At 41.8% G+C, this 21237-nt stretch overlaps 1 protein-coding gene across 3 annotated transcripts in view; it reads right to left on the bottom strand.

Moving 5' to 3' along the window:
- The window catches only part of LGR5 (leucine rich repeat containing G protein-coupled receptor 5), a 138062-nt gene extending 120102 nt beyond the window's left edge, over positions 1–17960 (bottom strand). For 2 of the 3 annotated variants that reach the window (XM_045462699.1, XM_045462702.1), the window contains exon 1: positions 17495–17959. In XM_045462699.1, coding sequence (XP_045318655.1) covers positions 17495–17706 — 212 coding nt within the window. In that variant the 5' untranslated portion in view covers positions 17707–17959. Of the gene's footprint in view, positions 1–17494 lie in introns of all 3 variants that reach the window. The other variant, XM_045462700.1, reaches the window with a different exon arrangement.
- Between the last annotated feature and the right edge of the window lie 3277 nt (positions 17961–21237).

Below are 21237 nucleotides of genomic sequence, written 5' to 3'. Positions count from 1 at the left end.
GCATCTGGAGAGTCAGGTTCCTGATTAGCTTTTTCAGTTTGATCTCAGATCCCCACTCTAGTGTATCCAGGATCATAGACTCCCAAGCTGGCCGTGTCTCTGTGCTTTAGAGGAGCAGTGGCTTAGGGCTCAAATAAACACATCCAACTACCCCCAACTGAAATACAACAACTTAAATGCAGAGATGCTGGAAAAACCAACAATGTTTTAGGACTAGGTAGTAAAGGTAAAGGTGTTCCCCCAAAAGAACGGGGCTACATGACACAGACACCAAATATAAATCACCCCTTGGCAATTCTGTTTAGTTACATAGCATTGTAGACCCCAGGATTTACAATAGTTGTGCAGCCCATGAAACTATCTTTAGCCAGAGTTCCTCTTCTGTGTCCGTATCCTATTTTGAACTAACAATGCTCTCAGATGAGCCGAAAAGATGTATTTAGCTCCCACCATTACAATTTCTGATCCTCTTTACTTTAGCTCTTTTGAAATAACATGAAAGCTTTGGCTTGCTAATTACTTTTATCCAGCCCATAGAAAAATTAGTTTATCTTCCTGATCAAAGCAAATTAGGCAGATCATGGCTGATTAGAATGCAATAGTAAAATCGCCATACTTTCCTTTCCATCCCCTTTCTCTCAGAAATAGGGCCTGTGTCAAATATGTAGGTATTTCCCACGGCCGGGCCGGACTCTGTTTCCAACAGGGACTGCAGCTTGGACAATGGTTCTTACACAGACACTAAAGTTCTTTAGTTCAGTCATTGTGTTCGAAAAGAACTAGTAACCCCTTAGCTAGCATTTGATGAAACATCTAGATTTACATATTTCCTTAATTGCATTTTTGAATGTGAGTGAGATTTATCTGACCAGAGTTAAATGCCTCCTTTATTCCCCTACCCAAGGCAAAATTCAACTCCATGCTCTTTAAAAAAAAGTGAGGTGGGGGGGTGGGTGTAGGGAATCTTACTTAATTCCGATCTGAATAAATTTTAGGGTTTCAATAAAGTGGGTTGAGGGAGTTACATTACCAAAGACAGGGAAGATATACCTTTACCTTTCAAAGAGGAAGTGACAATTTCCAAAGATTTGGCTTACTCAGCTCTTTCAAAAAGGCTATTTTGATTTTTAATAATGAATGCTCTTCCTTGCCGCCAAATTCCCCAAATCGGTTGCTAAAAAGCGCCAAAATTGTTGTCCTTAATAATTTCTCGCTAAAATTTCTATGTGACTGTAAAAACTGGAACATTAGGCTTTCTTCTCCTTATTTATTTACTATAAATTAACAGTAAATCTTGCATTTAGCTCCATTTAAACCTCCCTCTGCAGCTGCCCATTTGAAAAATAAAATGGTTGCCTTCTTTCACTTCAGTGGGCACAATACAAAACATCCATTGAGCTTTCCCTTTATTGCAGCCGCCAATGCCCAGCCGACTTTTAACAAACCAACCAAGCGGAATCACAATGCAGCTGCAACATTTTATGGTATTTCTGTTGGTTCTCTTTTGAGACTGAAGGTGTTAATTAGGAATCAAAGAACACAACCCTGCCAGCTTTCTTTCACAAACCATACCCTGGTCACTGCAGTTTTCAGAAGAAAATAAATCTAATAAAGGGATAAAAATGTTGTTTGTCACACCAGTAAAGTGTACTTAAGACCCTTTGATCAAAAGCTTTTTATGTAGTCTTGTCAGATGGGCTGGAAATATTGTATTTTCCCTCTTTTCTCTCCCTTCTTCATGCAGACTTCTCTGAATTTTGAATTTAAAGACTGCCTGGAAGAAAAAAATATATAAGCATAGTCATATGTGGGATTATTTATAGGTGAACACTGGTCTCATAGAGCCGAATCATTTTGTTTCTTAGAAAATTGTTCCTATTCAACAGCCCATCGTGTTACAGCTTCACACAAAACTGGGTCTTCTATTAGCATATTTACCGTATCCTAACCATAGGTTTTCATGCTTCCACTTTACATATGCAACTGTCAGTGCTCTATTTAGCGTAGATTACTTATTGCATAAATCTTTTTTGGTGTTTAAGAGAATGCTTTTTAACATACACAGAATTGAGTATTTTCATAAGCATAAAAACCGTATCTATATACACATACGCATGCAAACATATACATAATGTTAATTTATCAAATAGTTTGTCATTTTTGTATAGTTTTTATACATCTTGAGTGTCATGCATTCAAATGTAACAGTGTGAAGTCATTACCTTTAATCTTCAGTCAAAGTTAAAAGCTTATAGTAAGTTTATGAAGTTAGCACTGCTGGGAATTAGTCAAGCCTGCCAGCTTTCTCAGCAAGAGGTTTTGCTGCTAGATGCACAAATCATGCCAAAATCCATTAATCCTGCTTGAGAGAGGCAGAAAGAAGGTCTGCTTGTTGATTTAATGTTAATGAAATGAATGGGCTCCTGAGGCTACCTACAGAGGCCCTCTAAACTGCAAAACAAATAAAGTCATTTTAAGTAATGCTCACTGCAGGAGAGTAAACAATGCTCCCAGATTTGCTGGACAAAACGGGTGTGGGTGTGGATGTGTAGAAACCTTCCATTTTCTGCGATCTTGCTACACCTGTCCCAGCACAACACCCGCAAATGTCAAGCTGATAGATTCATAGAGGTTTGGAGAGACCTCAGAGCATATGCTTGCCTCTCATTTTATAGATGTGAAAACCGAGGCAAGGAGTTTATGCATCTTGCCAGAGGTTCTATTGCTGATAAGTGGGGTAGCTAGATCTAGTTCAGTGGTTCTCAAAACTTGACTGCATATTGCATTTGCCTTGGGGAGTAAAAAATCATTCTGATGCCTAGCTTCTTCCCCCAGAGATTTTGATTGAGTTGGTATGGTGTGGGATTTAGGCCTCAAGGTGGTTAATAATCCAGATGGAGCTAATGTGCAGACAACCTGAGAACCATGGACTAGATGCTTATCTAGCACACTGCTCCACTGCACGTCTGCTTTGTTTTGTTTTGCCGCACTATGGTGTTAATTATTTCTCATCTCTTAGGAGTATGCCAGTTGCTTTATCATCCTGTGGATAGAGTAGATAGGTGTTTAGAGATTTTGAGGTTGTTTCCAAAATGAGCTTCCGTTTCTTCCACATGTAAATGCAGAGGTGGGCCTCCATCACATGCACGCAGGCGCAGGATGTGTGAATGTGCCTCTAGACCCCTTGAAAGACTGATGTCTACCGGTTGGGTGAGCCAACCCTACCCCAGAGACAGAAGCCAGGGTCTATGCCATGTTGGCAGGCTGTCCTCATGCCTCACTCTTCTCTCTGTCCACCTCAGTCCACCTCACCTTTGAGTCTTTCTTAGCGCTTTTTAAAATCCTTTTTCCTATTTGCCACAGTCTCTTCTGGGTTGTCACTTTCCTCTTATCCCCTCTCCACCTAGAGAATTTTGCTTTGCCTGAGGCAGATACTTTTCTGACTCTTCATTGGAAGCTGCTTGACTTTTGCTGCCTTCTGATTCAGCCTTCTTTGGTGATTGTTTAAACTGCTTAATAAAGCTCGGCTGAGAGATCCCACTTGTCCAATCTGTGCTGCTGGGTAACACGTAATAGGTGTCTGCCTGAACGTTCCTTCAGTTTTGGCTTTGGGGCTGTAAAAGAAATCAGCTTCCTACTTAAGTAATTCAGTAGGCACTTGAGAATTCCAGAATCATCTTTTCACATGTAGTAAGATATAAAAGTGTTCCTACAGGGGAGATTTTCCCTGTTCTTTTCAGACCTGCTCTCTTGATTTCATTGGTCATGGGTGAAGCAGCTTGCCTCTTCTGTAGGGGGAGTGTAGAGAATCTGAAGAGATGGGACACAGGGCTCATCCAGCAGAATTAAAAGGCTGTCTGGTCCAATAACCGCCCACCCATCTCTCCTCTCTGCTGGGGATCACTGGGCCTAATTCCAAGGCCCCCTGCTCAAAGACAAGCCTGAGTGGTACTTTGACCCTCTATGTAACTTTGAATCCCCTCCTCCTCACAGATTCAAGTCGTCAGCATCTATTATCCTCCAGGAAATTATTTTAGCCTCATGTCATCACTGCCTGCAAAGACCCTTCCTGCAATTGCATTGAACTAATTGCTTCTTTATCAAAGACAGCTACCCAAATCCCTCATGAAAATTCAACTCCTTGGAAGGTACTTTCAGATGGACATAGACCTATTCCTTATATACGTTTTCCTCCCTTAGAGTAGAATTATTTTTTCAGCTGTTTAATATATTTCAAAAATCAAACACATTTTTAGTGTTCCTGGGTGCATCTCTGGTTCTGAGAAAGGGTGGGTTCCCTATGTCCTTTCTGTCCTCCTGAATCCATTATCTCTTGCCTGCTGCTAACAGCAGGTCAACTGCTGGGACTGACCTTCCGATAGCCCAGGAAGTTACCAAACTGAATTTTTCCTACATACTCAAGAAAAATCATGGGAATGGGTGAGATGAAAATGATAGCAGGAAAACAATTTAAGCCCAGGACCACAAACTGTGGGCCATTCATCGAATCGTGTCTGAAGAGTGGACTTCAATCTGTAACAAAGTACTTACTTAGTCATCAGCCCTCGCGGAGCTCTATGCAGTGTCTATGAAATGCTGTATGCACCCATGTGAAAATATGAAACTTCAGTCAACACACAGAATCTTCTATCTATTTGATACCAAGGATCAGAGATGAAAGAATCTTTTTACTTAACAAGTATTGGGTGATACACTACTCATTTGAAGCTGCCTCTTTTTGCTTCTCCTGTTTTTCTGCCCAGTAGGTACCTCTCTGCTATTCTCCCCTTGTTTTTAACACTGAAAATTCTTGTTTAATGAAAATTACAAAGTTTTAGGGCAATGAACTTAGCGATTTTGGGGAATAACAATAAGAGTCAATACTGTATTTGAAAAGCATGGGTGTAGTGTTTTAACAACTATAATTTCATCACCAACGAAGACAATAGCATTTAACACTTCATGCATGCTCCACACAGGAGATACTGTGCACAGCGCTTTACATGAATTATTTTAGCAATCTCCACAATAATCCAGTGAGGTGGATATCATTAATTACTGCCATTTTACAGATGAGAAAACAGAGACAGAGTAGCCTGTCAAGGTTACTTAAGATAGGTCTGTGATCTTTGTCAAAGCTGTTCTCAGTTACTATTTTCCCTACTTTAGAAATATTTTACTCTTACTGTTACTGTTACTGTTATGAGATTCAAATGAGAAATTGGGGGTAAAAGTGTTAAAAGCACTCTCTGAATGGTTTTTTTTTTTCTCTCTCTCTTTCTTGGGAATTTACAAATATGCAGTCTGCCAAGTTTAGAGGGAAGGACCTCTCCACTGTCATGTTACAAGATTATGCCAGAGATTATATAAGTTTGTTTCAGTTTCTGTTACACATTTGATGGACAGAAAAATGGTGCCCTACATCTTAGATGTGGAAAAGTGCAGGTTTTCTGTAGAGTTTAGGGGAACAGGAGGGACAGTGCCCCCAGAAAGAGGAAATGGTACTGACTCTCCCTTGAGTGAGCCCCAGCACAGGTGTGCATGGAGAGAAGGTGTTTTAAAATCTAGGTTTTAGGGGCACCTGGGTGGCTTGATCGGTTAAGTGTCTGACTCTTGACTTCTGCTCAGGTCATGATCTCACAGTTCCTGAGTTTTGAACCCTGCACTGGGCCCTGGGCTGATCATGCCCAGCCTGCTTGGGATTCTGTCTCTCCCTCTCTCTTTGCTCCTCCCCTGCTTGCTCTCTATTTTTCCCTCAAAATAAATAATAAATAAATAAATAAATAACAAAAAACTTAAAAAAATAAAATATAGGTTTTAATGTTATTTAGGTATGGTATGGCCAATAGATTAGGAGACAATTGTTACATGAAAAGATAGTTTGTTACTCACAGTCCCCAAGAGTAGGGCCACATCTGGCCATATAGGACCACATGGGTGAGCACCAGGGTCATTTAGGAGGAAGAAGAAGGAAGAAAGCATGGGCAAGAACTTTTATTGTGGTTTCCATGTGAAGGAACGGATGGTGTAAGCAGGCTAGGAATTGACTATTTTAACATTTATTTATTTTTGAGACAGAGAGAGACAGAGCATGAATGGGGGAGGGGCAGAGAGAGAGGGAGACACAGAACTGGAAGCAGGCTCCAGGCTCTGAGCCATCAGCCCAGAGCCTGATGCGGGGCTCGAACTCACGGACTGTGAGATTGTGACCTGAGCTGAAGTCGGACGCCCAACCGACTGAGCCACCCAGGCGCCCCTATTTTAAATAATTTCAGCAGGTTCTGGAGTGCTGGGGCCATCTGCAGCTGTCTGGTACCTGGCCCTGTGTGATTAGATTGGCAATATTGACCTAGAGTGGAAGAGCCCTGTAGGAGCCCAATAATGAAGGTGGTGGGGGTGTGGCTTTGGATTGGTTGGCTTGCATGTGAAAGGCACACTTGCATGGGAGTCATGGATATCTCTGGGAATTTAGATAGCCCTGAGAGAGGCAGTATCTCCTGGGTCAGCAAGTCCCCAAGAGAGCAAAGCATCACAAAATGCAGAAATTGAAAAACACAATGAATACACAGGGATTCTGTGTTCTGATCTAAGTCCCAGGAAGACTCTTTCTTCTTTGGTCCAAGAAAATCTACAATTCAAGGGATATACATAGTCCAGTAACAAAAACAGACAAGCAGATCAAGTATGGTAATCAAGTGTGGTGAGTTCTATGACTGAGGTGAGCTCATCAAAATGTGGAAGCATCAGGTATAGGTTTCTGGAGTGGTGGGTCACTGGAGGCTTTCCAGAGGAGGTGATGGTTGAACTCAGTGTGGAAAGACTCATAGAAGTCAGCAAAATGAAAAAAAAGAAAAGCATTCCAAACAGATGCCCACACACGTGACTGGTCCTCTAGAGGAATGAAACATGGAAGTTGTAGGTGTAGCTTGATGTGGCTGGAGAGAAGAGAACAGAAGGGGCTAGGGAGTGGAACTGGCAGCAGGTTTGTGGGTGAGGAATGAGCCAAGAGAAGCTTACTCTGTGGGTTAACTGAGATATTAAACTTCCTCATGAAATCACAGGAACCACTGGAAGACTGAATACAAGAGAGACACGACCAGAATTGCATCTTGGACAAACTAGTGTGGTGGTAGAGAATGTGTGTGTCTTGAGGGTCTATGTAAACCAAGGTGGGAGACTGCTGCAGTGATCCAGGCAAACAGCAAGAAGAGCTTGAACTAAAGCAATTTCAGTGCTAGATGAGAACGGGAGTGCATACAAGAGACATGAAGACAACCTAAACTTGGTCAAATTAAAGTCACAGATGAAATTCAAATGATAATAAACACATGTTTAACTACTATGATCAGAAATGTGGGAAATTATTTATTTATTCCTCAAACTAAATCTGATTATTTCTTTCGGTTTTGCAGATTTTTAGCTGATAAACACTTAATCTGTATCTGCAATGGGCCCCCAAAAGATGAAAAGGTTAAAATTCAGACAGAAAAATTTATGTATACAGCATACATAAGCAACGGGGTATGTGGCCACATCTAGAAAAGTAACCGGGAATTTCAGAATTCACTTGAGTATCTGGTGTTGGAACAAAAAAGTGACAAGAAGGAACACTCAACTGGGGTTTTCAGGAGCCCTGGGTTCCAATTCCATGTTTGCCAGCCACGTGGCTTTTGGGAATGTCATTTACTTCTTATGAGCATGCATTTCATCATCTGTGAAATGAAGGTGTTGGATTAGGTGACCTCCAAGATCCTTTACATCCTAAATCCCATGAGTAGAGACAGTTTTTGCCTCATCAGAAACCTCTGACACCGATTTTAATTCTGTTTATTTGGGCAATTAGGGTAATGCTCTAGCAGTCATGATTAAATTTCAGTTTTGTACTGTGTAATGTGAACTTGGGTATACAGCTTAGTCCTTCTGGTAATTTGTGCATAAAAGATTATCCTTAGTTCTTTATAGTAGAACTTACTCTACATGTAGTTGGCTATTAGCTCAAGCTCTGAATTGGTTTTACTGTAATTAACATAAATCTATCAAAATTAGCCTTTCTTTCCCAATATACAATCAACTATGTTCTGAGGAGTTTCTACAGCTAAGGCAAAGAGGGCTTCAAATTACTATCTAATAGTCATTCGGAACCAGTCCATATCCACCTAACACTTCTCACAATTATAAGACCCTGGGGAAGTGGACTTTACACTGGATGGCCAGCAGCTGTAAGGCGGAAGGTCGAAACTTGCTGTTGGTTAATCATGTTGCTCAAACTTTTGAGATCTTCAAATGAGATATACTTACACCCTGGGAGAATCTGGTTTAACTAGGATTTCCTTTTGCTACCCGAGCTTGAAGACTTAATGAAAAAAGATCTTGAACTTCCTCCATTGCACTGAGCCCCCCCCCCCCCCCCCTCGAGAACAACAGCTGCCGAGGAGAGGGGGCTGCTGTGAGTGAAGGCCTCCCACCCGGGGATGGTGATGCGGCTTCCCCCAAGTTAAAATCAAACACCCCAATTTCGGTGCACTTAGAGTTGATACTTTAATCCCGAAGACTCTTCTTTCTAAACTTCCCTTCATCTTGTTGTTTGGAGCCCTGGGTGGGGGAAGTGGTGAGGGTGGGGGGAGGGTTTGAGATAAGGAAAATGCATGCTTCCAGTCCTCTGATACTATCTGCAAGCAGGGGATGGAGAAGGATAAAGAGAGAGACACAGGAGAAGTGGACCACCTGTGTCCTGTGCCTCCTGGTGGCCTCACAGTCTCTCCTTTCTGCCTGTACTGTTTCTTGGGTAGCAGGTTTCCTCATGTAGTCTTTCCACCTCTCTTGGCACTTTTTCCTAGGCTTTACTCTGTTGGGCAATTGACACTGTAACAATTATAGGGTAGGTCTACGGCCAAATGCAGACATGTCTGCTAAGGGTCCCTTCGGGACAGGAAATTTGAAGAGGAAATAAGGAAGAAGATTTCTTATTTCAGTCTTAATTAGAAGACTCCAAACTCATTCTGTAGATTCATTCATCAAACATTGTGAAATAAATGTTTATTACAGAAGTCTCAATATATGTATATACAAAATAGATGACCAAGGAATGTAACTCCTTCCATGGAAATTTTTATTTGGTTTTTATAACCAAATCATCTTCACTGTATATGTATACAAAAAGTGAGAGGTTATTTTGTGCTGATAGATTTAAAGACCAATTGATTATGTAACAGAGTTCCTTCAAGTAAGTGCCTCACAAGAAAATTTATAACCTGAAAACTTCAAGCTCCATGTGGTGTTTTGTGTGTTGAACCAATAAACTCATTAAAATAACATTGGGTAAACCCAAACACAACACAATGAAATTTCTAACACAGCCCACATTAACCAACCAACTTTAAAATAATATCTTTGTTATGTACTAAGGTTAAAAATTCAGCAAATACTTTATATTTTTTCCACTTGAGATCATGTGTGGTTTTCTACTTTCCTGAGAAGTACACTTTTGCGGGTTTTTTGATCAAAGTCAGGTTATTTTTGCAAATAGACATCTTTTGTAGAGGTCCCTGTTCTACTTAATCAAGGTTTCAAGAAAAAAAGAAGTACAAAAATATTTACCAGTTTTTTAGTGAAACATAAAAATTCTTATGTTCTTTTCTGAGTGTAGACTTTGGAAAGGAAGGCACGAACGTAAGGTTAGCCATCACAGTGTGTGTGTGTGTGTGTGTGTGTGTGAGTGTGTGAGGGAGAAGAGGAGGAGGAAGGAGGAAATAAAGGAATTTGGCTGCAAAATTGAGTAACAGTTTGAAACCCTTGGCTTCCAGTTGTGAAAGATGAGCAACGCTGGGGAAAAGGCTGGGCTAACAAGGGACCACTTGAGGAAAGCTTAATCTCAGCTGGCAGGCTGACGAGGAAGGTCAGCTCAGTGCACGCGTTCTCAGCTGGAGTTGGGCTCCCTTTGCCAGGACCATTGTCTTCTGCATTTCAGCTTCTGAACTAAACTGAAGGTGCCTCCACACAGCCAGCTCCTCATCTCTCCCCTTGAACGAGTCGGCTTTCCACTGTCATGCCATGTCCATGTTACGTATCCCTTCCACCAGGCAAGTGGCACAAAGGGAACCGCTTCTTATTGGCATGTTGGTGTTGTGTGTGTGTGCGTGACAGAGATTGCTTTCTTCCCCCTTGACAACCACAGTCGTCTTCAGAAGATGAAACCAAACTCCTTCTGAAGGCAAGGAGGGTAAAATGAACACAGAAAAAAAAAATGTGTATACATTAAAAATGAGATACTTGAAAATTACTGCTGCATAATTTTCAATTATTAATGTTAACAGGAAACTAGACTTGAGAGGGGCGTTTTAGGAGATTTTAGAGATTATACCCCAATGTATCGTACACTTTCTAAACATCAATTCTTACTTGATGAGGTTCTCTCTATACTGAATATAATCTGTAATTCATTTAATTGGCAACTATTGGTTTTTCATGTTGACTTTGTAATACAATAAATGATTAACACACATCAGGTTTACAGCAGCAAATGAAATGGAAGACTGAAGAAACAGAATGGATAGTTTAGGAAGAGTTTCTCTTTGTTGGAAGGAGGGAAGTTTTCTCTGATTTACCCAGATTTCTAATTTACACAGAAAGACTTCTGCATCACTGGCCAAACTGTTAAGCCATGCATAGTTTACAGATAGTAGATAAAGTAGGTAAAACTTTGACATAATTTCTATTCTGAATCAAATGATGTATGGAAACCTTTTATGATAGCAATTCATCTCATCAGTTTTAAAGGTGAAAATGAACTCACATAAAATTTGCCTATTAAGAAAGTTCATGTCTCTCAGAATTGAGAAATAGTTCCAAAGAATTCAGCTATTTTATTTGACACATAGATCTGGTCATAGAGAAAAAAAAGTTTTATTTTTGACTTGGAAGTTTATTAGTTAATTGATCACTCTTTATGATACTTGGGCAGCTACCACAATTTATCTTTGACTTGGAGATAAGAAAAATGGTTTCCGTGGTAGTAATAAAATGGACATATGAAAAGATACCTACTAAACTTAAAATATTGGCCCTAAGCTGTATAATGTTATTCTCATTTTATTGAAAATTAAAAGCTGCATAGCCCCATTCCTTGAAGGAATGTTTCTGTTATTAGAGCTTCATAAATTGTGTTCCTGAAAAAAAAAAAACATGCTGAAATATTTCAGCACCAATTACAATTACTGTGAGGCATAACTAGAATTAGAAGGCTGGTTTTCTTGTGTTTCTGGCAAAACTGGTCCTGAAGATAAGTTCAGAGAGGGCCCAAAACATGTTGAACCATGTAAACATTTTTGCAATAAGCAGATAGGCCCACAAGTTAGGGATGATGAGAGTACCTGTGTCACAGTGTGTTTGTGGGGCATTTGAATGAGTGAAGTACTTAGCATAATGCCTAGTACTCAGGAGGAACAATATAAATGTCAGCTGTTATTATAATAAAGTAATTTTGATATGTAAATTATTGTGTGTTTGTTAAACAGCTCATTGCATCATTGAAGCTGAATACAATTTGTCTTTCAAGTGGGGCTGGGCCATAATTGCAGAGAGCCTTCTGTAGTGTTACTTGCAGACAAGTAGTTGTTCTCTGACTGATTTTAGCTGCTGGGATTTCAGCAGCTGGTTCAGCCAATTCTGTTCAGTTCACCACTGTAAATATTTCCAGAACATCCCTTAAATGTCAGGCACTGGTGTGAGCACTCGGGTTATAAGGTGGGAACTTTCCTACCCTGTAGGGGCTCACAGTCTAGTGAGGACAGTAAATCCTGAAGGAAATAGAACTCATCATCACATCCTAGAGTGTTCTTCCACCTGACCATAAGGAAGATGGTTTCAAGGACATGGCTGGTTCCTCTGCATCCTTTCACAGTAAACTTCTGCTTCTCCAATCCCAGACTTCAACATTAAGAATGGAGGTACTAACGATAGGAAGGTATGAGGAAGGAGTCCAGCTTATGAAGCATCTTTTATACAGCTCTCCTACCAATGCCAATACCCTGGTAACAGTCTTTTAGCATTGCCACTAGATAATATAATACTATCTCTTGAAATCAAATGACTACTGTTCTTCTACCTACCAGTTTCAAATAAGGCATTTCCATTGGCTTCAAGGTAATACAAAAAATTACCTGGGGAAGGTAGGGGAAAATGCCAGGGATTTCAAGAATGGGCCTTGCTTCCTGTCCCTGGAGAACAAAATTAATTTTGAATTATGAAAAATTCTGCCTGTAGCCTATGAAATCTCTCCCTTTCCCATAGAAAATGAGTTCCTTGGGTGCAACCGAGAGTGTAGTTGGTGTCTTATATGTAACGAGGGAATAAAACTGTGGGTTGAAGCTGACAGACAATGGGAATAAAAGAGTTGCAGTACGTTAGAACTGCACGGGTACAGTTAACAACTGAAATTCTGCTAAGATGCATCACAAAGAGCAACAGGACTAGATAATCAGCTTGTTTTCTTTGGTACGTGGTGTGTCAGTGGTGGCTCTGATGCCAGTCTGATTCATGTTTCTACTATAAAATGAGATTCTATAAAGGAAAACATTGCAACAGGAGTGAAGACGCTGAATCTCAAAGGAAGGAATTTGCCTCCTCATGAAGAATTCAATTTACCAGAAATGTCCGCTTCTGGGGTGTTTACAAGGAAATGTGCCATTTGACAGTATTCTGAATTTATATAAATAACTGAACAAAAACAAAAAATGACTTCACAAAATTGCTCAACGCAGAGTTCACTACTGTTTTTCATTTCCATCTTATGGCATATGATTTGGGTTAATTAGAAACATACTTCAATTTATAGCTAAAATGACTTAAATCTATGAGTTTAATAGAAAAAATATAAAAAATGCTTTACTAAGGTAGGTAGATATGAGGTATCAGTTATAGAATTACAAATATACTGCAATGTCTTTAATTATGTGACAGCTTTATTGGGTTAATTGCTTACATGGATACTATTTCTATGCCTTTGACACTTACATGTCTTGAAAATGAAAAAAAAAATCAGATAGTTCAGATAAGAAGTTAACTATGAGAAACCATAGACCAACTTAGACTTTCTTAACTTCTTTAAACACATCCGAGTGGGAATGGTTCCATTATCAAAACACAATTTTATTGAACTACAAAGGTTTTCCTTTTTAATTCCATCTTCTAATTCGTTTGTGATTGCTCTCAGAACTCCTTTACTTTGAAGAAAACGCATAAAGAGAAAAAAGATTAAGGATCTGATTGAAGATCGTATTTCTTATATGTAAAAATTCATTTTTGTCACACAAACTCTGCCATGCACATGTAGATCATATTCAATAAAATATTTATTTTAAGGCTACACCACAAAATTGTTTGAATCAGAACCAGTATTTAAAAAAATCACTCAGAATAATTTAGTCAATTAGTTTCAGTAATTGCCCCCGTAACAAAAACACTACTAAAACAATGCTAGGAATCCTGGGGAAAAATAAAGAACTTCTCTAAAATGAAAAAAGTTATTGACATCATTATATTTTCAACGAATTCTGAAAGCAGTCTGTAGAGCAAACTGTATAAATTTTGCAACTGATCTAAATATTAAGACTGTTAAAAGAGTTAAAGACTTTTGTAACCATTTCTAAACTACAAACATTTTCCTTGATTTAAAATATTTTTCTTTGCTTGAAGAGAAGCAGAAATATATTAAGCCATTTCAAAGAAGATTCTAAAAATATTCTTTAATTTTGAAACTGCATCTTAAATGCTTAAAACATATGTATGACACCAGGGCCATACTTAATTAGTTATAATTGAGGTTTTTGATCAGCTTTTATTAATTCCAGTTTTGCTAACTATGTGTAAAATTAAATTTTGTTATAAAGTTACATATGGAAAAGTAAGCAAATTATACAAAAATTAAAAAAAAAAAAACACAATTCATTCTCCCCGTTCCTTTAGTTCATGTGACATGAATTTGCTTGTGAATGAAATGTTCATGTCTTTAAGCAACAGCAGGGAAAAACTCAGTTTTCATTTAAAAATAAAATGGCTGTTCTAGATCAATAAAGAAAAGTATATTTTCTATACTAAACTATATTAGGATGTTCATACGGATTTAGTTATCTATCTGGATGCCACACTAACTGGATGAAAGACACATCTAAGTAGCATAGGCGAACTTGCTTTTAAGACCCAATTAGCAAAAAATGTCCACATTTCACGCATTAAAATAGTTTCCCTATAATAAGATTATATGCTAGAGCTACTTTATTTCTGACAGATCACTACTGGTAGATTGAGTTGTATTAAACATTGTAAACAATTATTGCCTGCTTTTATGTCTCAACCCTAGTGTTTTCCTTATTTTATTTAGAGTGAGCTTTATTAGCCTATTTATTATTTTGTGTCATCAGAGCCCAACACAATTGGAAGAGAGAGAGAGAAAGAGATAATGAGAAAGAGAGAGAGAGAGAGAGAGACAAGGAAGGAGAGAGAGAGAGAGATTAAGATTGAGATTTTCCAGTGTTTCCACCATGTTCGGTGGTCCCATTAAAGATCTACTGGGGAATGCAGTGCAGTAAGAAAATAGAATTAATATTAATGTTTAGAGTGGCTTAAGACTGAGATTTTCGGGGGGAAAAAGATTATAAAACTGGACATAAATAGCTCTTGCCTTATGTGAAGAGATTTAGGAAACTTTCTTTACCTATGAGTCTAACTGGCCAGTTATCAGATTATGGCAAGTCCATTTGCCAAATGTTTACAGCTGCAACTTGCCATCATCAATCTGTTTGAAGAAAATTAAATGCTTGTTCTTTTGTGGGGAGGGGAGGAAGATTAAGAGATAATATTTCGACTCAAATAAATGGTGATAACCTGCTACAAACAACAGAAGACAGTAGTCTGGCTTTTTACCCACATCAGTCCTGGCATACTTCCATGTTCTCGCCAAAGCTTAATTACCACGGGGCCCCAGTGGTTAAGGGACTATAACTCAGTGGTCTCTTTCAAGAGCAGAGGGAAATTATTTCTTAAAATAAGCAAACCACTACAATACACGCTTATTTATTTGAATATGAGTAAATAGAAATTTCTCTTTTAGGCTATGAGTGTGTAAGTGAAGGCAGAAATGGGTCAGATAATTCTAGGTGTAACCAAAAGAGGGCACCATCTGCCCTTAACGTCTGCACAGAGTTCCTGTAGTTGTAAAAACAAAACCCAAAAAAACCCCTAAACCCCTCAACTCACAAAGAAAAGGCATCCCGTGGCTCCTGACATTTTGTCTGCTAAAGGAGACCAAATTCTGAAATCACACGTTATGAAGAACATCACTTTGGATACTTATGTCAGGACTTATTTCTACATTTAGCCCTGCTTTTGCCTGAGATGTTAGCCACGAGAAGCAAGTATTTAACATTCTCTGTGACACTTTTCAGACACTTTGAGATGAATATTTCATAGGGCACTGAGAAAATTTCCCCTTAGGCCGGAGTGCAGGCTATCATCAAACGGCAGGACAAAAGGATGACAATTAACTTCCTAATGGTATCTTAACTCCAAGGGGCTATCTATAATGATAGATAGATAAGGAACAGTGGCAGGACGATCTGACACATGGAGGACACAGTTAAATGCATTTGAGGTATGTGGGAAATAATTTGAAACAGCATTTGGTACCAACTTTTAGTAACAGAACAAATGTTCATTCTTTCAAGTGGGAGAAAAAAGCATCCTGACGCTACTCACAAATTTATTTTCTGTATTCTTAAACATGCTTTATAACAAGTGCATGATTTAAATAGTTAAGTGTTTGGGGGGGGGGGGGATTGCACACCTCTCTTGCATATAATCAATTTCCTCAGGGTGATGGGGAAGAAGAGTTCCAGGCTCTTAAGGGTAGTTGCCAAACTGCTCTCAAAAATTCACTATACAGAAGACCACGGGATTCTTGAAACAATGAGTTTAGCATTTAAACCAGAGACTGGGGATGAGCATTTCACTTCGTAGTACAGGCAGCTGTAAATGTGAATTCTTAGAGAACGGTCAGAACAAATAATTTTATAATCCTCTCAAGTAAAGAAAAGCACCCCAAATAGTTTTATGGTCAGATAAGAAGGAGACTGCCATTTGCTAATACTAACCTCCAGTATTTCTTTTCAATGAAATATTAAAGCAAATCAAAAAAATTTTTTTCTTTCTTTCTCATTCTGTCTCTAGCAAAAGAATCACTATCTAGTGGATGGCGTTGTGCAAGCCTCTTCATGTTTCTTTTCTCCAGAAAACAACTAAACACAGGAAAGAACGAGTTCACAAACATCCCAACTCGCCCCTGCCAAGGTACATCAGAGAAGCCGAAACCAGGATTGCGTGGGCTTGGGGTGGGCTCACCGCAGTGATTCGAATTAAAACCTAAACGTGTCACCTTGAGACCACGAGTACCCTTTTTTCCAGGGTGGCCCGACCCTAGTCTCTCTGCCCGAAGGAACCGAGCCTCATATGCTCCACGGATTTGAGGGGAGTTGTCGCCTTGGTTTCCGAGAATCGGGTTCCTCCTGGGTCACTTCATCTAACCCAACCACCTGTTACCCTTCGGGCCTAGGTTTTCCAGAGACAAAGTTACGGACTGAGCCGCTGCCTGGTCTTCGCGGTTGGGGCTTCGGAGGCTGTGGTGGGGGGGCGGAGGGGTGGGAGGAGCCCCGAAGGATGATCGAGAGCTTCGGGTCTCCTCCGGGGTGTCGGCGTCGCTGTTTACCCTCCCCGCCGCCTTCAGCCCACTTCCCTTTTCCTCCCGGGGAGGAGGAGATGGTTAAAGATTACACCGTGGCCGCGGGCACTTCAAAGGGCGGCTCAGGCAGCCAAAGGTGAAGATAACGTTCTGGCAGCTCTAATCAGGGTTTGTGGTTGCCACATTTTAATCACTTCATTAAAAAAAAAAAAAAAAAAAAAGGAGAGAGAGAGAGAAAGAAAAAAGAGAAAGAAAGGAAGAAGAAAGGAAGAAAAAAAGTTTCCATCACACGCCCATGCAAGGGATGCACAGCAAGTTCTTTTGGGGGTGGGCAAGCTGGAGTTCTCCTTTGGGGAAACTTTTTACAGGTCTTGGTGGAACGCGGCTGGGCGCGGAGGGGAGGTTGGGGCAGCGATCAACTGGGTAGCCCGTCCTTAGGTTCCAGGCTCAGGGGCGCAAATGCCCACGGAGCAGGCAAATGCCTGCACCGGGAAGACTTCGACCTACGACCTGCCTGGAGCTGGACCGGGAAGCTGCGAGCACTGGCGCTTTTCGGGGCTTGCACCCGAAGCAGTTTCTCCGCGGGCCCTTAGAAAGTGCGCGCGTGCTCTCCCGAGACACGTGCATTTCCCAGGGGGCCCAAACACGTCTGTCCAAGATGCCCTCTGCAAACCAGTCCACCCCCTCCAGACCCCCGGGCCGGTCTGGGGCTAGCTTCCCTTCCCCTAATTGCCCCCTTCCCGGAGCCGAGGGGGGCGCACTTACAGGTAGGAGGTGAAGACGCTGAGGTTGGAAGGCAGCTCCGAGAGCCCCAGGTCGGAGCAGTCCACCCTGAGCAGCATCCTGCCGTCGGGCTCGCACTGACAGTGCGCGGGGCACCCCCGCAGCAGCGCGCCCGGCCTCGGCGAGCCGCCCCCGGCCGCCAGCTGCAGCAGGACCGGCAAGGACAGGAGCACGCCGACCCGGGAGGTGTCCATGGTGCCCGGGCGGGGGGCCGCGAGCGGGGCGCGGGGGGAGGGCAGCGTCCGGGGTGCCGCCGGCCTCTGCGGCTCGGAGGGCGCCCGCAGCGCGGGGCGCCGCGCTCCTGCCCCACGGCGGGGGCGCCGAGGAGAAGCGCGGCGGGGCCGGGCCGTGCCCGCTGCCGCCACGCGGGCCTCCGGAGCGGCCCTGGCTGCAGCCGCTGCAGGGGCAGAGAGCGTTGCTGCTGCAGGCGGCCTGCTCTGTGTGGAGCAGCATCTCCGCTCGCACGCTTGTTTTTTAAAGCGCTCCGGGCCGAATTGCGCGCCCAGTGACGTCAGCGCAGCCCGGCTTCCCAGGCACCCCCCGCCCGGCCTCCCTTTCCCTCCTCCGGCCCCCTCCCTCCTTTCCCGATCCCGGGCCGGGAGGCAGCTGGCGGCGCGAGGTGCAGGCGAGTTCTCGGCGCTGGGGCTTGGCCGCCGCGGGGCGCATTCTGGCTCTCTGCACCGTGTGAGGGCCAGGGGACCCCCACCTTCATTCCCTTATGCGTCTCGGTGACCCGGATCCCAGAACAGAAAGGGACCTGCCTGAGGGACACAGATGCTCAGGGACCGAAGGATGCTGCACACTTTCTCAAAGACCACTTCTAATAATGGATGGAATACATGGAGTGATTAAAAAAAAAAAAAAAAAAAAAAAGACTAAAATTCAATCCAGAAAAATAGTTAAAGTTATCAGGGTAAGGAGGCAGGCATTCCCCGGGCGAACGATGGGTGGCCTTTTTGATCTTTACCTCAGGGCACACAGTGTAGCTCGCTTTTGCCCTAAAATCAAAGTGCCAGGTTAATGGCTAAATAAATACGGCTTATGAACAAGTGCTGCAATGCTGCCTTCCCAACTCTTGGGGCGAGAAGTCCAAGTGGCTATTTTTTCAAACTGACTTAAGATCCCCCGGAAGTCACCTTTGGTAAGGCAATGCCTCGACCAGACACAGAGATGGCTGTTTGCTTTTGCTTAGGGGGCCTTTCTTCCCAAGTGCCCCAGGGTTCTCAAAGTGCAGGCCCCGCAGGTGAGAGGCACTGACTGGGCTCCGAGAACCCCTGCCCAGTACTCAGTGCAAAATGCGTGTTCTCACACACTTCAGCACGTGTCCTAGAGTGAACCTGCAGAAGAAAGAAAAAGGACTTAGGGCTTTCTTGAAGAGAGGGCCTCAGTGGGAACCAGTCAACTGTCTCCAGACCTGAGAGAGTGGCTCAAAGAGGTGACAGCCCAAGCCTGTCACATCAACTCACAAAATTGCACAATTTTCACTCTGGGGCACAATGCCTCCTTGCTTCAGGAAGGTGGAAAACCCTTTTGACTCTCAAGCCCTCTCAATATTCTTCTACTTAGCCTTTCCCACCAAATTTCTCATAGAAACTTCTGAATTTTCCAATTGGGAAGCTATTTTTCCTTTTTGTTAGTTATATCCACCCTCTTTCACTGAAGGAACGACCCTCAAAACGGGCTGATCACCTGTGGAACTTTTATGATAATATAGGTACCTAGACCTATATTCAGTATTCTGAACATGTCCTTTTCTTGGGTGAATCCCATCATTAGCAAGTTTGTAATTCTCTGGATTAGATGGAGGGACAGAAAGGCTAAGAATTATAAACTCCATCCTCCTCATTTTGCAAATAAAGAAACTGCGGCCCCCCGAGATTTTGGGAAGTTTGACAGTGGCTGCTGAAAACTGTGAGTTAACCCTGGTTTTGGGCTATCCGTCCTGGACTGTTTCTTCACTTGTCCCTGTTCACACCACATCCCCTACCATCGCTTTGCTTATTCTCACATTATTTTTGTTTCTCCAGCCATTCCTTCCACGTGCATAGAATGCCTACTAATTACCTATTTTCCTTCCCTTTTTTTTTCTTTCCCCAGCTTACCTATTTTGTAAGCACAACTCAAGACATATTCTTTCTGTGAACCCTCCCATGTATGACCTTAGTCTGCATTAGTCATCAGGAAACCAGTATTTGTCGAATGACTATGATCACGATGAAGTGGCAACGTCATGGAGCTTGCAGTCTGAAGGGGACCACAGACTCTGAGCACGAATCCTGCGGAAGACGAATCTCACTGAACAGTATGTTATAAATACCATAAAACTTAGTTCTGAAGTTTTCTTGAAAGCATATTTGTTTTGTTCTGCCAACTTTGTTGTAACAACTTTGGAGGCAGGGACTGGGCCATTTGTCTTATCTTTACCTGTAAGACTGAAGCTCACAGTAGTGACCGCAAACCTCACAAATATTTACTGGCTGATCGATTTATCAACACAGGCATCCAAATATGGTTGTGTCCACCGTCTGCCTAAAAACTTTTGGCAATACCTTCTTGACTTCAGGGTTGCTGAAAAGGGCACAGCACTTTAGTTGTAGAATGAATCAGGCAGAACCGACCTGAATGTAAGTTATGCCAGTTTCAGGCTATTTGATCAGAGGCACAGAAAGAGCCCACCTGAGTCGGTTACTTTCTCTGTAAAAGGGGGATAATTATTCACCAGTGTTGTTCTAAAGGTGAAAATGTCTGGAACTTGGTCTAGAGCAGAGTAGACTTTCAATCTGTGTTAGTGCCTTTCCTCTTCTTTCAGGAATTGAAGCTCGTTAACAAATTCATGTAGAGCAGAATTTCTGATTCAATTACATGGGGGCAGACAACTGTGCTGAATGAAGCCAGGGATAATGAATATGTATGTATGTATGTATGTATGTGTCTATCTATCTATCTATCTATCTATCTATCTATCTATCTATCATCTATGTACTTGCCCAATATTTCTTCTCTCTCCTTTTGGTAGGAACACTCCACGCTTCTCCTTGGAAAACTACCTCCCAAACCTGAAGTAGTTCTGGTAGTATCTGAAGTATCTTGAACTATCTATTATGCGGTTCTGCCTCTCCCCCCCTCCCCCCCTCCCGGGCAAGTATACAACCCAAGCAAAGCAATCTGAATCTGTCTGGGGGATTGTTATAGACCCTGGGGTGAGAAGATCTTCTCTGGCTTCTTGAGCTGGAAGGACAAGGAAATTTGGAGTCGGGGGGTTGCCATTCTGCTATAGAGAAAACTCACTGGATATTATCAACATTAGCAAAGAGAGAAGCGAAATCCTAGGGTCATCTTTTAAACACCTGAATCTAAGGCTGTTTCTACCCATCATCTCCAAATTGGTGAATCAATCAATTTTGTTTTGTTTTGCTTGAGGTAGTGAATGAGGATTTAGTTGTAATCACTTGTGAGCAAGAATGCTCAGTAAAAACCTGGAAGCACAGGAAGAGTGAACATTGAAGAGTGACCTGATGAAGTCCCAAGGCCTTATAAAGCTTAAGAGATAGAAAATCACATAGATTGAAAATAAGAATGATATGGCTAATAGTCGAATGCATGTATGTTAGTCACTTTATCTTAACTATTAAAGATGAAAATACAGCAAATCAGATTCCTTGAACACTGGGGGAAAAAAGTTCTAGCAAGGACACTGAGCAGTAGTCTCCCTGTTTTGTGGCAAA

This window comes from Leopardus geoffroyi, chromosome B4 (genome assembly GCF_018350155.1).
Source record: "Leopardus geoffroyi isolate Oge1 chromosome B4, O.geoffroyi_Oge1_pat1.0, whole genome shotgun sequence".
Classification (NCBI taxonomy): domain Eukaryota; kingdom Metazoa; phylum Chordata; class Mammalia; order Carnivora; family Felidae; genus Leopardus; species Leopardus geoffroyi.
The sequence above is the reverse complement of the archived record's forward strand: the minus strand, read 5'-3'. Positions and strand labels throughout refer to the sequence as shown.